Source organism: Anabas testudineus, chromosome 6, assembly GCF_900324465.2.
Source record: "Anabas testudineus chromosome 6, fAnaTes1.2, whole genome shotgun sequence".
NCBI classification, from domain to species: Eukaryota; Metazoa; Chordata; class Actinopteri; order Anabantiformes; family Anabantidae; genus Anabas; species Anabas testudineus.
The window spans coordinates 7,965,779-7,982,099 of record NC_046615.1 but is presented as its reverse complement, the minus strand read 5'-3'; the positions used below and the strand labels follow the sequence as shown (position 1 = coordinate 7,982,099).

Genomic DNA, 16,321 nt, shown 5'->3' with positions numbered 1-16,321 from the left:
CAGTATTGGTCAACACTGAGGTCATCACCTCCAGTGGTGTCCTCAATATCAGTATACTCATCAACTGGATAGTTCTCCAGGATGTTCAGGTCTCGTAAAACAACACAAAAGTACTCCCCTGCATCATTCATCATCAAGTTGGAGATTTGCAGAGAGGAACCCTTCTTAGACGCAGTCAGCCTGTCGATCAGATCCTCTGGGATGGAAACCATAGGGTCACTTGAGTAATGGATAAGTTCTGTTATATGTTTCTTTGATTTTAGTCGTCGGTACCAGTGCACTGTTTGGTCCTCTTGGTCAACATCACAGTTTAACGAGAGGTTCCTGCCTTCAAACTCTGTTTTTTGGTGTGGTGAGGAGGTCTTTACGGGACAGAGAACAAGGTAGTACTGCATCTCACGTGAAGAGGAGATACACGAATATTCCCCAGTATATTCATCAGTGACCTTAGGAATTACCAGGGAGAAGTCTTTGTCCTCAGTTGTTATGTACACCTCATTTTGCATCTGGCTGCTACTGTTGAATTTCCCAAATGGTGTCTCCCAGTACTGATTATAACCCTCAGAGGAGCAATGTAGCACCATTCTTTCATCTTGTGAGGCAAAAACATCCCTATTCTCACTCCGATCTGGTAGATGCATGTTTTGCATAGTGAGGCAATTCTTACCTTTGAACACAAAGCAATAAAGATGCAGGTTATTTTTTAACACGCTGTTGTCAATCACAAGCAACGCCCCTTTGTCTTTGACCTTTACGAAACTCTGCAGTTCCTCCACCAGAGGCTCCAACGAAACACTGGTGTCCAAGAAGAGGGTGAGCTTATAATTTGGATACATTTCATGGTACCAGCGCACAGAGGTCCCCTCCAGTCTCATAGAAGGGCTGTTGCACAGAAGCTCAGTTCCTGCATCTTCTTCCTTCACAATGATCTCTTCAGATTCAATCTCCTCATTGCAAACAAAGAGCTGCTGTGTGAGCTGGCTGACTAGAGTCTGGTTCTGCCAGCACTCCTTCCTGTAAATGGCAGAGTCCATGGGTGTGAGGCCGTGGATCTGAAGCCCGAGCAAGAACTCTTGTTTGTTGATTTTTATGCGACCCTGCAAATCTGCAGGAGGAGTGACAGGTGTCGTGTCTGCAGAGGAGTTTCCAAGTAGTTGATCTCCCTCCGGAGAGGATCTATACACAACAATATAGTCCGCTCCAAAACAGTAGCCCATTTCAATAGTGTTGTCCTGTATTCTGAACACAGGCTCTGGCTTCTCACTGTAGACATGGTGGAAGAGCAGGAATAGCAAAAACTCAAGAGACCGAATGGAGGTCATGTCGCCTGACTGCACTGGTGAAAATGTTTGTTAGCCTCTGGGAAGAGTGATTACAGTAAGTCCTTTTTCACTGTGGCTTGTGACTTAGGTTCCGCCTCTAGCTAATATCAGTTTCACATTCGAAAGGCAAACTCTCAGCCCCAGTTGCAGAGAAAGGAAAACACATGCAAGCAAACATATCCACACTGGCATGCAGGGTTACCCGGGCACACACACTCACACACACACACACACACACACAGAAAAAAAGAAACACATGCCAAGTTATTCAGTGTGTGACAGAAGTGGGTGTAAAATCATTATAGTCATTCATTTAGCGAGGAGACGGGCTATAAAAATAAATACTGTGCCCAGGTGATACGGTAAGAGATGAGTTGTTGGACAGGTTTTCACCACGCTGTGGGTGTCATCCCACATCGAGCTAGGTTGCTTGACAACACTTAAAGGTGAGTTTGGTGCAAAAAATGTTTTCTCTATCACCATGATCTTGTTCAGCACAATAATTTGAACTACATCTAATAAGTATCAGGTAATCTGTTTTTGTTAGCTGGCAGCTATTGTATTATTTCACTTGTTGCTGTGATTCAATGCCAAATGTTCATTCAGTTCTGTGCTATCATTCATCATAGAAATGATAAAAATAAATATTCTTGCTCATCACTCTTTTTACCAGTGGTCTTGTAATTCTGAACTTTGCATTGTCATGAACAATTGAGTTATCTGATCAGTATGATGATTTTTAAATCACAACCTTCATTGTTAATTATTGATGTGCAATCTATTTTAATCACACAGCACAGTGGGGGGAGATGTGTGTAATCTGTTAATAATAAACTGCTCAGTTTCATGGTTAATAAGATTTTTGTTTGGCAGACCTTCTACCCAATGTGTCAATATGTCTACTATAAAACAACATGAAGCATGTTCTATGTTCCTTGGCATTTTACTCAAGTCTTTCACTTTACAAATTTTCATATTTTCAAGGTGACTGGTGCATCTAAATTACAAATAAGGAAATTGCAAAGTGGGAAAACACAAGGTTAAAGCTGTGGCATACAATGCAGCAAGGACAAAGACTATTAGCTGTTTGCTGTGGTATCAGGGTAACAGAGGACAATGGCTGGGAAATCTCCCTACTTTAGAAACCTGCGCAGTAAATGATTGAAATATTGGCTTGGGGTTATCTAGTTAAATATTTGTTAGATTAGATAATGTTCTTCCACGTAAAATAATAGACAATCAAATAGATGCACAATGGGATAACATCCTGTCTCTACCTGAAAGGAAGGTGGTGAGGATATGGAGCCAGTGTGTGCCAGTGCATGACACCTCTTAATGATGCAAGAGGCCAACTAAAACAACTTCTGCACATTATTACTGTGCACAGGGAATACTTGACCAGAGGCTCTATAGGAGGCGAAAAAAAGAGATATGATGTGTTCACAGTAAGAAACAAAATGAGCATACAGAGACAAACCAACTACACAGAGATAAAACAAAATTACCACAGACAAAAGGTTATCATAAAGAGGCATAATAAAGTACCATTAAGAGACACAAAACGAGCACAGAGCAAAGTGTTGTAGTAGCTGTTAGTAGCTGTATTATGCCTCTTTCAGTCTAAGGGTTGAGTGGTGTGGTGCCTTTTATGATCAGGGCCTTGGGGTAAGTTTCTTCTTAATCAGTCGATGTCTTCACACCTTTAAAACCACACCAAGAGTGTGAGCGTTTGCAAGAGATCTGTGAAATGTTGGACTGCGGCTCAATCTACTAGCAAAACTCTCTTCTATGTGACAGCCAAGTCAAGCCAAGTAGGAGGAGATGTTTCAGTCTCAAGTTATCAGTTTATTTAGCAATCAATTAATATAGTAAATCAATATTAGGACCAAAATGAATAAAGCATACAGAGCTCTGGGCCTAGGTCTTCTTATCCTTGACAAACAACAAGGTGTGTCAGTTCACAAAGTCTGACTGACTATCTGTCCCTGACCCAGTCCTTTTGTACAAAACAAGTGTTTGCATAGACATTTGCGCAATCTTCATCCTTGTTGGTCCGCAGATCTGACACGCTTTACTTTCACATCCATTGTTGCGTTATCCGGCTCCTTGACCTTCACCATCATTAGTCCAACTGCTGCTCTCCCATCCGTTGTTATCCAGTTCCATGTAGCTGTAGCCTTTCATCATCAGCTGCCAGTTCCCGTGATAAACCCTGGACTCTGAAAACACAATACAAGAGACACCTTGTGCCTAGCCCCCTCGGGACCATGTCACTCCCATGTTTTGTAGCTTAATTGTAACCATCCCTCTCGTAACATTCATCATATGCTTATCAGTTGTTTTTCACATTGTGGTTGTCTCTGCCCATCTCCATTGATGTGTCCTAAGTGCTTTTTCATTAACTCCGCTGTAAATAATGGTTAACAGTGAATCATACTTGTGCATACTACTCATGTCTTTATAAAACATGCTATTCAACTATTAATGCTAGATGAGTGCAAATGAAAGTATTAATCAACTACTACTGCTAAATGAGTACAAGTTAAAACATTGGTTAAGCATCACATCATATCATATATTTACAGAAACCTTCTGGAAATTTAGACTGCTCATTCTTTCCTTTTTCAGTTCGTTGCCTTTGTTACCGTTTTTGTGTCAACATCTTGTCACTCTCCATTTTGACTCCTGTTGATGCTGTTGTTCTGGTTTTGTTAGTTTTGGTTAGTGACTGTTGCTGCTTTAACATCTTTTCCCAAGAACAACATTAATGTGCAAACATAACAAACTTACTGTATGTACAGGATGGCAGTCTGACAATATGTGGCAGTATGTCAATGTTTCAAGTCTTGACAAGTTAAACCACCAGATGTTGGGTTACAGTACTATGCAGTTTAGGAGACTGGGGGTTGATGTTAATTCATATTCTATAGACATGTATAAAGCTACACACACCCACACACACACACACACACACACACACACACACACACATATATATATATATATATATATATATATATATATATATATATATATATATATTCAGGAATACATCTGTAGATATTCCTGAATTTCTCTTTGGGGTTTAATAAATCTTATTGCATGTTACTCCTCTTTGTTCAGTCTTTACTCATTTTGTCGTGCACATACCATAGACATACCAGTTTCTCAGTATTGCTTCTTTTTCTTTTTTTTTTTTTTTGCCTTGTAAGTTCCTCATTCTTGTAGGAAAGGGCAAACTGATTGCATGAGTTTGATAATGCTGTGACAAAAGCAGAGAAAAAAGTGGGTTGACTGCATATAGAAGAAGAGTGAAAGACACTGTTCACTCTGAAGGCACATATGTTGTTTTTTATCCGTGATCCTGCTTAAAGAAGGTTGTTTTCCATGAAACAGATTCGACTCACTGAAGAGTCCAACATATGTCCCTCTTTTCTGTATTTGTGCTTGGACGTGAAACATAAACCGTAACAAGATCAGTGCAGTCTAATGACCAGCTCACTCCCATCAACATTTGGTATATTTAAAAATAAAGAAACACCAACCTGTTTTCCTTTGGGGCATATCATCTGTTTACTAGTACATAGACTGTAATAAACGCAGCTACCCACTCAGCAGCAGCAGTTCCCGTACTGCTGAAGGAACAGCTTGCAGAGCTGGTGATCAAGCATCATGATTAAGCACCAACTGCGAGAAAACTCTCCGTGTGTTCGGTCCAATTCAGTCCTGCGCTGATTACACTCATCAGAGCCCCGTATGCTGCAGGGTTTGGAGGCACACGAACTGCTGTTTGAGATGCAGATTTTTGCCAAAATTATTTAATTACTGGACATATGGGCTGCAATAAAAGAGCAGGGCTTTGAAAATGGGGAGCCAATTGAGGCAAAGGGAGCATAAAATCAAATAACACTGCATTGTGAATGTAAATGTATTATTATCATTATTATTATTATATTTATAGTTTATTTATTTGCTACTAGGTTATCTAGGGTCATTTTAGTCTTTGTTTTGCAGTAGTCACCACTGCCTCTGCGTGTCGCTGTGGTAAACAAAACAAATAAACAGTAGAACAAGAGGGGCTTCAACATGACGTCACATCCGGTGACCGCTGCTGCAGGTAAATTATTATTTAACATTTACACGTGTTTTGTAAAATATATTATATATATTCACGCATAGTAATCTGACGATACGGGACAGTTATATCCAATCTAGGAGTTAAATTGCATGACGATGTCCAGTGAAGCGTGACTGCTTGTGTGTCTTTTTATCGGTTAGCTAGCACGCTTGAGGTAAATCCAGGGCGACCTTTATTTTGAAATGTTGTGCTGCATGTTATTTTAGCAGCCTGGGAAACATAAAAAGATGTTTTACTGCGTGGAGAATAAAATGATGCAAATACCGAAGAGGTGATTTATGTTGTTGCTTTTGAATGCGCTGTCTAAATGTGATTGACAGTTCGCCACTGACCGTGACAGATGTTTCGGTACATCGTTCATGTCGGCTCGTGTTTTTCCTCGTTCACCTATGAAACAGCTGTGCAGAAAAACTATTATCTGTCGTTAAGTGAGCTGTGTTGTGAAAACAACGCTGTGATGAGTGTCACCGCTCAACAAGTGGGTTAGTCCGTGAATCAAAGCTGGAAGTACAACAATAGAGTCAGTTTAGAAATAAACTAACATTTAAAGTGTTGCTGTTTTAAAATGCATCATCAATTTTGACATTTTTAAAACTTTCATGTAAATTGCAACATGCTCAGATTTGTATGTTTCATTGCTAAGTTAACAGGACGCTTCAGAAATATCCTCTTCCTGTGCACATTGTCAGGAACATGTTTACTAAATAACAATGTATGTGGCTAATAGAACAAACATTATAATGATGGGAATCCTGATGGTCCGTCTCTAACTTCCCTGGCTATGCTAGATCTCGGTCTTCATTGTCTGCTCTCTCTCTCTCACTCTCTGCTACTGCAGAAGTTTGCAATGTGATTTTAGTAACTACTTTTGTTAGCTATCTGCTTGCTTGTCACCCACTGCAGTTCCTTCTTTTCTCATTCCCATAGGTGATCAGCCTCATTTCACTTCACGCTGCCTCAATGTTGCGCTTGATAGCAGCATCCCTGTGCCTCCGGTGCCAACGTGTTGCAGCTTTACCTTTAAATCTCAGGCCGTGTTCAACACTGAACTCAGCAGAAAACCAGCAGACAGTGGAGGCTCTCTATGAGCTCTCTGTGGACATCCAGAAGATCCGGAAACTTAAGGGCTGGGTCCTCCATCGGAGTCCATCCTATACTAAAGAGGTAGCTGAGCTGCTGAAGGACATGGGGGCGTCGGGCTCCACAATTGCTCAGATATTTCTTGTTCATCCTGAGGCGGTTCTCTGTCACCCGGAGCAAATGCAGACTCAGAAGGAACTGTGGATGTCTGTATGTCCAAACCATAAACAACTGATTAGTATCATTGAGAAATTCCCAGCCTCCTTCTTCACCTGCTCCAGCTACCATGACAACCAACGGGACAACATCGCTTACTTTCAGAGCTTAAACCTCAACAAGCGAATCGTCACCAAACTCATGGCCAGCGCTCCCCAAAGCTTCAGCCGTCCAGTCGAGCAGGACGAGGTGATGGTGCGCACCCTCCAGCAGGCCTACCAGGAGCTTGGTGGGGAGGAGGCCAATATGAAAATCTGGCTTCAGAAACTACTGAGCCAGAACCCGTTTGTTCTCCTCAAGTCCCCTGATGTGCTGAGGGAGAACCTGTGCTTTCTGAAAGACAAGGGCTTCAGCACAGCAGAGCTCCTGCACCTTCTCTCCAAGCTCAGGGGCTTTGTTACCGAACTGAACCCGCACAGCATGAGCCGCACCTTGCAGTACTCCCAGGACACGATGGGCTGCTCTGAAACCCAGCTGCGGGACATCATCCTCAGATGTCCGGCCGTGCTTTACTACCCTGAATCTACGCTGGCCGAACGTTTCAAGGGCCTCCTCGGCGCAGGCATCAGCATGTCTCAAATCGTAGAGACTCCAACTGTCCTCGAGCTCACCACGCAGATAGTGAATTACCGCATCCAGCGACTGCGGGCGCTTGGTTATGACATCAGGAAAGGAAGTCTAGCCGTGTTAAATGGCACTAAGAAGGACTTTGAGGTGAGCTGTGGAAAACTACAGCTACGCAGGGAGAGGCCACTTTTTAACCCTGTTGCTCCTTTAAATGCAGATGACTGACAATGATATATGGGCTGTTACAAGTGCTTTAAAGTCTGTTGGGAAGCACTCCCTCCCTACAAACATGCTGCGGCCTTTTGTTGTAAAGGGGTTGAGATTGTTAAATATGTTGTTTGTTTTTTTAGGACACGATATTGTGTTTAGCATTAGAATGAAGTTTTTGTGGAAGAAGGCGGGTTTTGAAATTTGATTGGTTAGAGGATTTATGATGAAATCTAAGGTTAATTAAGATTACTATTGTAAGATCTACACATAATGTGTTTTTTTGAATGTTCAGTGTCTACACCAAAATGTTGAGTAATAAAATGAGACCACCATTCAACAATATATACATAGAAGCAGATTTATACGTTTATTACTTTATTGGACAACTTACAATCATAGCCGAACAGAAAACAGTCTCAAAATGCAAGATTGAATAGATGTAAAGACTGACCTAGGGGGTTGTTTCTTAACATGCTCAAAACTGGAGTGAGAAATCACACTCAGGCAGAGTGACTATCAAGAGAATTAGTTTTTCCCACGACCAAAATCCAACAAACTACACTACTTATGAGCAGCTGTATGTGACAAAGCTTTTCATGTCTCTGGTTTTTCATCATTTGTTAGAATCTTAACACTAAATGTAAAAATGTATCAAAGTGACAAGTCTGACTTGTAGAAACCTGTGATCACACCCTAAGGTTCAGTATTCAGCTGTGAGTCTAATGGTACCATCATGAAAAGCAGGACGCTTCAATCCAGGTGTTAATTCATGTCAGACAGAATGAGCACGGGCATGTAACGCCTTCCCAGAGCCACGTGCAAACTTTGGACAAATGTATCGGCATCTTTTACAGAAGATGAAGCCCCTCATCAGGCGAGAAATGCATTACATCTATTTACAAGTTATCACAATGACTTCACATAAAATGCCGCGTGACGTAAGTGTGCGATGACAGACGTGCTGACTCGTCTAACAAATATATTACTGAGTAAAAGTGAGGACAAACAAAGCTTTCCAAACCATTTTATTTACTGCCTGTGCAAGAGTCTCATTTTCACACAATGTTCTTGGCAGCACGACTGTTCCCCTCAGGGAGGAAATCTAACCGTGTCTCAGGTTTTTATTGTTACTTTACAGATGGAGACACTTTATTATAAGCTATTTCACTACTGCCATGCCACTTCATTATCATTTCAAATGAATTCAAATGTACCCACACAATGAGTTTTTTATAATAAAAAAAAAAAGGAGGGGAAATGAAGTTCCTTTGATTTGAGTTAGAAGTGGTTTATTTAAGCACACGCTGCAATCTTTATTCAAAAAGCAGTGAAGTTTCAGCCCATTTATGCAAAATTGATTTTCCATTATGATTGCTCCTTTTTAATAAGGTTTTCATGTCTGTGTGCATCACACGGAGGTAAAGAGGTTAGCGGCCACATTTATTTCAGTGTAAGCCACAAAATCAATATACAATCTTATTGAGCATTGTCTAAACCAAGAGAGGGCATTGTCAAATGTTCTCTTGCTTTCACTGTGCCTTATTGTTTGGAAGCCAGCAAAAGCCCTTAAAGCATGCTTAAGAGTAGCTTTTAATGGGACTGAGCTTCATCGCTAATGAAACCACGGCTTTATGCCTCGAGGGTCCCTCACTGTAGTAATGTGGACGACGGGGGTCACAACAAAGAGAGAGAGAGAGAGAGAGAGGACTAGTGTGTCCAGAGGGACGAAGAGGAGGAGGGGGAGGTATATACGTTAACAACTTCCACATCCCATCTGCTGCTGTCTGTATCACTCAGCATGGTCCCGTAGTCATGGCAATAGCCACTGGGCAGATGATGCAAATGCAAGTGCATCTGGTAATGAATTTGAGCTCAGCAGATGGATGCCTGACTAGAGTTCATTTTCCATTCACAACCTGGAACCCCAGAAGCACTACAGCCCTACCTCAAGTGCACTGCAGCTGGATGGGTTGCTAATCTTACACACGTGACGTTTTCCTTTAAGTCGTCATGTCGCAAGGCTGTGTCTTCTTCACCAGTTTCTCAGGAGGACTCAAGGTTGAAGCACACCAGACGAGGCCTCAGGTGTACTGAATAAGTGCAAGTCACCTCTATTTCTTAGAGTGTCCTCTTGTCCTCTGTTGACTTGCGCTGTGCTCTTGAATTACACAGACAAGCCAGAGAGGTTAATAAAAGGGAGCATAAATTGTCCCTTTTCATTTCAAACGCCACACTGGTTGATATTAGCCTAACATATTGCTTTTATGGGTCATACCTCAGCAGAAACCGACGACATGTGCAATTAAAAGCTATGATTTCCAGCTTGAAGGGAAGAGTGTGGACGACCACTGCTGCAGTAAATATTCCTTTTTTTTAGGTTAGTGTGAGTCAAGCTCAAGTTTAAAAGCACATCCTTCAAAAGCAGCTAATGTACTTGTAACTTAAATATTCCTTTTCTCCCCCTCAAATAATAAAAGAGATTCAGTGTGTTCACGGCAAGGAAGACCTAAAATTACAATAATTTTAAATCCATGCTTGGTTTTTCTACATACTAGTGTTATTCCACAAGCCACTTTCAGGCTTAAAATCATCTTTATCTACATTGCGAGTGGCTCTTGTCTCATTCAAAGTGTATGTGTGCACTCTCTTTCCGCCCACACCAAAAAGTTAGTTTCCTGTCATTACTTTGTCTCTGAAGCCAACTGGCACCCTGATGGCACAGCACAAACAATACTGTACATGCTGCAGGAGGCAAATAAATGTCACATTGATGGATGCCGGACGCACGAAAGGTAAATAACTTTCTGTATTGAACATTTCATCTGAGATTCACAGCGCTTAAACGTGGGCTCGTCTGTCATTACTTGTGATTTCACTTGTGGGGAAGCATGGCCTGCTGGGATTATAGCACGGGCTGTGTCATTCATTTATGACTGAGTTCATAACGTTATCAACCATTATAAGTGGTTTGTCAGCGTGCGTTGAGACTCAGGGTGCTGCTCCTTCTCAAATCTAATGTTTCAGGCTCCTTGATTTGAGTGTAGTGGCATGCTTCACCTACATTCAAAGACATTCTTATCATCCTTAATGGTATTATTCACACCCATATTTTATAGTATCTGCTGTGAGAACGGCCTCTTTGTGTCATCACTGGAGTGCACATTAAATGTTTATCCATTCCTCATTTGCACTAGATTTTTTACAGTGCATGTCTTTCTGTTTCAGTACGTTTGAAAATTAATGTTAATTAAAAATCTTTCCCATACACCTGCACACGCTGCCGTCTTCTCATGTCAAGGTTTAGCGGAGCTCCATGTAATAATAAGGACGCCTGTGCTCGAGAAACCCACTGAAATAGAGTGGGGATAGAACGTGAGTTGACAAGCACGCGTTTGTATGTCAGTTTCGGGCAGCCTGGCTGGAATGCAAAACAGCTCCACACCTTTTCCATGGGTTCAGATTTCACAGCATGCCCACTGACAAAAGTGAAAGTTGTCCATCCAGTTGTCTAAAGTCTATTAAAACCTGTTCTGGGGGAGAAAAGGGAGCCAGAGATTCAAATGAATCTCAGATTTAGTTCAGTGATTTGAAAGTAAAATTTATTTTGCAGTTGAACTGGATGGTGTTTTTTTTTTTTGTTATCTAACCACAGCAGTGCAAAGATAAAAAAAAAAAGACACATAAAACATCCTTAACATATTTCACTCTGTATGTTTCAGAGGTAAACTTTATTTCACTTAATGTTATTGTTCTAATATTTAGTCAGCGAATGTATCTGTAGAGCAAGTTTAACATGCACCTCATTACAGTGAGGTACAATTTTGTAGTGAGTGAACTTTTAATAAAGTTCCTTCCTTCCTTGCAGATCTGTCACTTTTCTTGTGTGTATTCTGGGTATAATTCTTTTAATTGTACTATTTTATATAATTTACATTTATCACAATTAGCCCACCTGTGTGTAATTGAAATGAAAATAAGCTTGTGGTAAAATGTGGGATAGGTTGCTGACGCTGGCAGCTAAAAAGCAGATTTTCTGCCCCTTCTTGTATTGTTGTTCCTCCATCTAGTGGTCAAATGCATCACATACAACAAATGAATAAAAATACTTTTATTGAAACAAAAGATTAATTCACAGAATATCAGTTTCTTTTTTTTTTTTTTTTATTTAAAAGCTGTTAAAAATGCAGAGTAAAGACCAAAATATGACAAACATGAGTCACAAATCAGTTAATATGTAACATTTCTCCATGTATTTAAAGACAAGATTTATTATAGCATCAAAGCAAACAAGTAGGATCATTACCTAATCATTTACTAAAGTGGAGTTTTCCATCTTGTCTTAGAAAAGAACCAGATTGTCTGTGATAGCACAGGCTGTCACTGATGTAGGCTGCTAACTGACTCACTGACAAGCATATTTTCTGTGCAGCTGCAATATTACTGAGGAGGAGGACAAGATGGGAACGCTGACAAGGAGACAGCGGATGGTGGCAGGAGAGTTTTTCCACCACAGCAGATCATAATATCTATCTATCAACGAGCTGCAATGGGAAAATAATGTAAATAAAGTCAGATCTAAATAAACACAAGAAGATTAATAAGACAGCTGTTAAAGTGTCCAGTGCTCACTGTGTTTTGGTTTTCATGGTATAAAAAAGAGTGTACGGGCCTATTTACCCGAGCTGGAATGCTCAATTTTATAAAGAGTGTTTGAAAGAGTTTTTTCCTCCACATTTCAAGTGTTTTCTGATAATGTCTCCATTTTCTTCGCCGTTTACACCGCGTCACCGATCTCCTTCTTGTATACTTGGAATTTGTACTTGATGCCGTTCTCCTCTTGAATTACACTTGGAACACCAGGAAACCTTGTTTGGAAAGAGTAGAAAAAAAAGATTTAGTGGGTTCATTAGAGGACAACAACTGCTGAATGTGAGAATTAAATGGAGAAACTTAAAAAAAAAATGAGAGGGGACATAGATGAGCTTGAGTGGTGGAAGGAAACATACAGACATACTGTAAACCAATAAAATGCCTTAAACAAGTGGACACTATTTACTATTCAAAGTTATTGTAATTAAAACAACGTTGGTCCTCAGTGTAATGACACAGACGCAGCAGACAGGCGATGGCTTCCTATCGTATTACTGACCAGTGAAGTCAGCAGATCCTTTTGTGCTGAATGACAACTCAGTCTGACAAACAGCGCTGATGTTTGCTTTTTAACAAAAAAACAAAGATCCCCGTCTCATGTTGCACCAGTGAGGCTGGATATGTTAAACACAACTCTGCATTTTAATAAAGGGACTTTAAAACCCAGATGTTTAGATATGGGGGAAACAGCCTCCAGGTAAGAGTGGCCAAACCACAATACCCTGAGGATAAGATCAACACGTACCTTTCTTGAACTTTGAATAGTTCTCTGTCAAACTCAGGGAAGAAAACGTTGCAGTCAAAGTCGGCCATGATGTCTGTGAGGTAAACCAAGTCGCACCATGGATGCTTCAACGCTTCCTGATCAAAAAGAAGAAGAAAGAAAGAAACATATTCTGGTCACATTAACAGTATTGTCAGCTGGAAGCTGTTGATGTGAGACTGAATTAAAGACTTATACTGCAGTATAGGAGGCTGTTGATCTGTCAGCAGGGGAGGTTCTGGACCCTTTTTAGGGGGACAAAGATTTTTGTCCATTAAAATAACATTGAAGTGATCACAAGCATAGTGTAGATATAGTTAATGTTGTAAATGGCTACCGTGGCTGTGAACAGCTGTTTTGTAAAGTAATATTTGCACAGGTGTACAGAGAGTCTTTATTGGCAAACATAAATCAACATAAAACAAATTAAGTTTGTTTGTTATGTTTGACATGTCAGAAATGATCAAGAAACCAAAGGTCTCCCACAACACTATGTACACCTTCTCAGCGCAGCACAAACTGGCTGTAAACGGAAAACGGAAAACAGAAAGAAAAGCGTGAAGCCCCGGGTCACAGGGTAAACACATTAGAGAGAAACAGATGCCTGTCAATTGGCCATAGCCAAGACTGGTCAATAACAAGATTAGATTAAGATGGAGACTGGGCAGGAGGAACACAATGGATAAAAACTAAAAAATAGTTCATTTATCTGTCACTAGAGGCATCCTTAACTTATCAGTCCAACAACACCTGCTTCAAATGAGCTGAACTAGTCAAGGTAGGTAAAGTACAGTACTAGTACAAGTGCTGAAGTAGACCATGACAGTAAAGTAGAATGACAATAGTAGCACCTAGAAACTCAATCAGCTAAATGGAGCTCAGCCATTCTGTAGTTTATTATTTACACCCTTACTACTGTCCTACTGTGACACAACATTTTGCCTTTGGTTCAAACTTTCAAGCATATTACATATTACATATGCAATGTCGCAATCAGTGATTCAGAGCAGTTCACACGTTGCCTTCACATGCTGGTCCAGAGTGGGAATACTGGTTTAATGACCACAGGTCAGGTTTCCCCGGGGGATCCCTAACTGGTTTATTTGGTCTTGATGTCTTATTTCAGTGAGACACTAAGACCAGCTCACCTGGTAGACCTGCGTTCCACCAACAATCCAAATGGTTTCTATTAAGTCTGCGAGGGGGGGCTCTGCAGCCAGGCGGACGGCGCTCTCAAAGTCTTGACACAAGAAGTGTGCATGATCTGGAACGGTGCTGTAGGAAAAGAGATGAAACTAGAAATGATTGATGGATCACCACAAAGTTATTGCTCTCTTTGTTGATGCTGAAGTTTGTGTATGTGTGGGAGAGACAGAGATACTCACTTCAGTGTGGTACTAAGTACCACATGTAGAACATTGGTCAAAGGAAACAAATTTTCTGGGTTGGAGTACCAGCACAGTTTGCCCCAGATCATCATGTTCATTTTTCCTGCAATAGACAGAATCTACATCTCAGCTGTGGTGGTGTTTGAGTGTGTGGGGGCCGGGCGGTGACACTTTATAATACTTTAGTACCAAATGAATTGTGTCAGCAGCACAGAATTTGAAAAACGACTTCCATCCTGGAGGCCTGGATAATGTAATTAATATTTATATCTTGAGATTTAGTACACGTTCTGAATATTCATTTGAGAAACTGTTGAGAAAACTTTTGGCTAATCCAGGGAGTTACCTTTCTGAAACATCACTAAGTGCATCATAGTTTTTAAAGTTTTGTGAATATCAAAGTCAGGAGGTGTCACTCTGAACTAGAAACCAAACACAGATGTGGTTTTGACATGAGCTATAAAAAGGTGTCAATGATACACAGCCCTATGTGATAGCTATAACGTGACATAATATTGGCGGTGAGGAAATACCTGGTCTCGACACCCTCGTCACCGTGTTCAGAAAGTACTGGAATTCAGACCTGTGGAAATCAAGCAAAAATCAGCTGGTATTACAAGCAGTAATTCATTAAGTACACTACTAACGGTTTCTACACGGGGCAAAGAATGTCCTAATGAATGATGACACTGTGTAGCTACATAACACATGAGAACACATGGTCTTTTCTTCTTATTCCCCTCCAGGCATCACTCTCATAACTCTTGCTCTCACTACTGTCTACTGCTTAGAGAATTAACTATTACTACTGCACCTAATGCAGCTGTGGCCACTGCTGCAACTTAATATGACTGGACATTTAACCAGATACTGCTAAAAGTGCTGCAACAAGTGCTACTGTAGCTGCTCTGACCCATTTAAAATCATTAAATAAACATTTATACACACTATAATGTAGTTATTGGTGTCCACAGAAGGAGTTATAGTTGTAAAATAGGTATTTATTAGTTTACAGGTACATTATAAACCAGCTTTTACTGATTCTACTGAATCAATAAGGGAATGTAAAATGTTTTATATACATTATACATAGATTGTTGAACCAGTTGATTCACTAAAAAATAATCCTTATTGGACTGAGAAAATACACAGATGAGCCACAACAAGTGCCAAGTAAATAGTTGGGAAATTTGAGGCAGGAGGTCGCTTCTTGAAGCTGATGTGTTGGAAGCATGAGAAACAAGAATCTGTGGGACTTTGACAGTGACCACATTTTGTGAGCTGTATTCTTGACTAGTTTTACTCTGTAATATGTCGACATGTAGACCTTCAAAATAAAAGTGCACTGGTGTGACACAAATGTAAGCTCAAATCCTCATAGTAATCTGGCAGTCGCCCACACAGTGGGCTCCCCTCATTGTTAACAGGTACAGCATTCATCTGTCCATACAAATGGGTTTGATCTCTTACGGTAAATGCCAGGGCAGCTTTCCATCTTTCCCGATCCCCATGTTATTGCAAACTGCTGCAATGAGGCGAACTGGTTTCTTCTTCTTCTGCGTCGTGATCCGGCTCTTTTCCATCTCCATCTCTAACAGAGGAACCAGGCGCAGGGAGCAGGAGCGCGATGTGCGGCAGGAGCCGGGGTCCGTGTGCCTGAGGTCCGAACCTATAACCGCCCACCGGCCGACGGCTGCGATTGGACGCAGGGGAGAGTCGGTGCATCCTGCATGTTGGAGCCTCCACCAGCTCCTCCACCCCCACCCCCACAGCCAGAGGCCGTCAAACAGCAACGTGACTCACGATTATAAGAGCGAAAACAGACCGCACTTTGATTTAGGCTGCGAAATGAATTACAGCAGGAACCATAGTTGAAGACAAATCCGTCCAATTCAAGCAGGAAAACCTCTGACATGGCACAAAATAAATAAATAAATAGATAAATTGAAACCAAGAAGGACTTGTCACCTTGTATAAGCGAATATTG

The 16,321-nt window shown here is 41.0% G+C and overlaps 3 protein-coding genes across 5 annotated transcripts; 2 read left to right on the top strand and 1 right to left on the bottom strand.

Moving 5' to 3' along the window:
* Positions 1-5,392: 5,392 nt before the first annotated feature.
* Positions 5,393-7,875, top strand: mterf2 (mitochondrial transcription termination factor 2). 2 transcript variants are annotated; one of them, XM_026364676.1, is made up of 2 exons: positions 5,393-5,439; positions 6,388-7,875. In XM_026364676.1, the coding sequence occupies exon 2, from the start codon at positions 6,421-6,423 to the stop codon at positions 7,546-7,548; it is 1,128 nt and encodes a 375-aa protein (XP_026220461.1). In that variant the 5' UTR covers positions 5,393-5,439; positions 6,388-6,420; the 3' UTR covers positions 7,549-7,875. The 2 variants fall into 2 exon arrangements, with proteins under 2 accessions (XP_026220461.1, XP_026220462.1); XM_026364677.1 differs by lacking the exon at positions 5,393-5,439 and adding an exon at positions 5,656-5,731.
* Positions 7,876-10,199: 2,324 nt separating this feature from the next.
* On the top strand, positions 10,200-16,175 carry LOC113166080 (homeobox protein Hox-A10-like). Of its 2 annotated transcripts, none has more exons than XR_003299144.1 (2): positions 10,200-10,325; positions 11,963-12,049. XR_003299144.1 is itself a non-coding variant. In XM_026366016.1 (2 exons), the coding sequence occupies exons 1-2, from the start codon at positions 10,308-10,310 to the stop codon at positions 16,143-16,145; spliced, it is 231 nt and encodes a 76-aa protein (XP_026221801.1). In that variant the 5' UTR covers positions 10,200-10,307; the 3' UTR covers positions 16,146-16,175. The 2 variants fall into 2 exon arrangements, 1 of the variants encoding a protein (XP_026221801.1); XM_026366016.1 differs by lacking the exon at positions 11,963-12,049 and adding an exon at positions 15,933-16,175.
* On the bottom strand, positions 12,279-15,954 carry zgc:153031 (dihydrofolate reductase). The gene is made up of 6 exons (XM_026366015.1): positions 15,805-15,954; positions 14,868-14,917; positions 14,332-14,437; positions 14,095-14,221; positions 12,929-13,044; positions 12,279-12,398 (listed from the first exon to the last, which is right to left on the bottom strand). The coding sequence occupies exons 1-6, from the start codon at positions 15,921-15,923 to the stop codon at positions 12,308-12,310; spliced, it is 609 nt and encodes a 202-aa protein (XP_026221800.1). The 5' UTR covers positions 15,924-15,954; the 3' UTR covers positions 12,279-12,307.
* Positions 16,176-16,321: the final 146 nt, after the last annotated feature.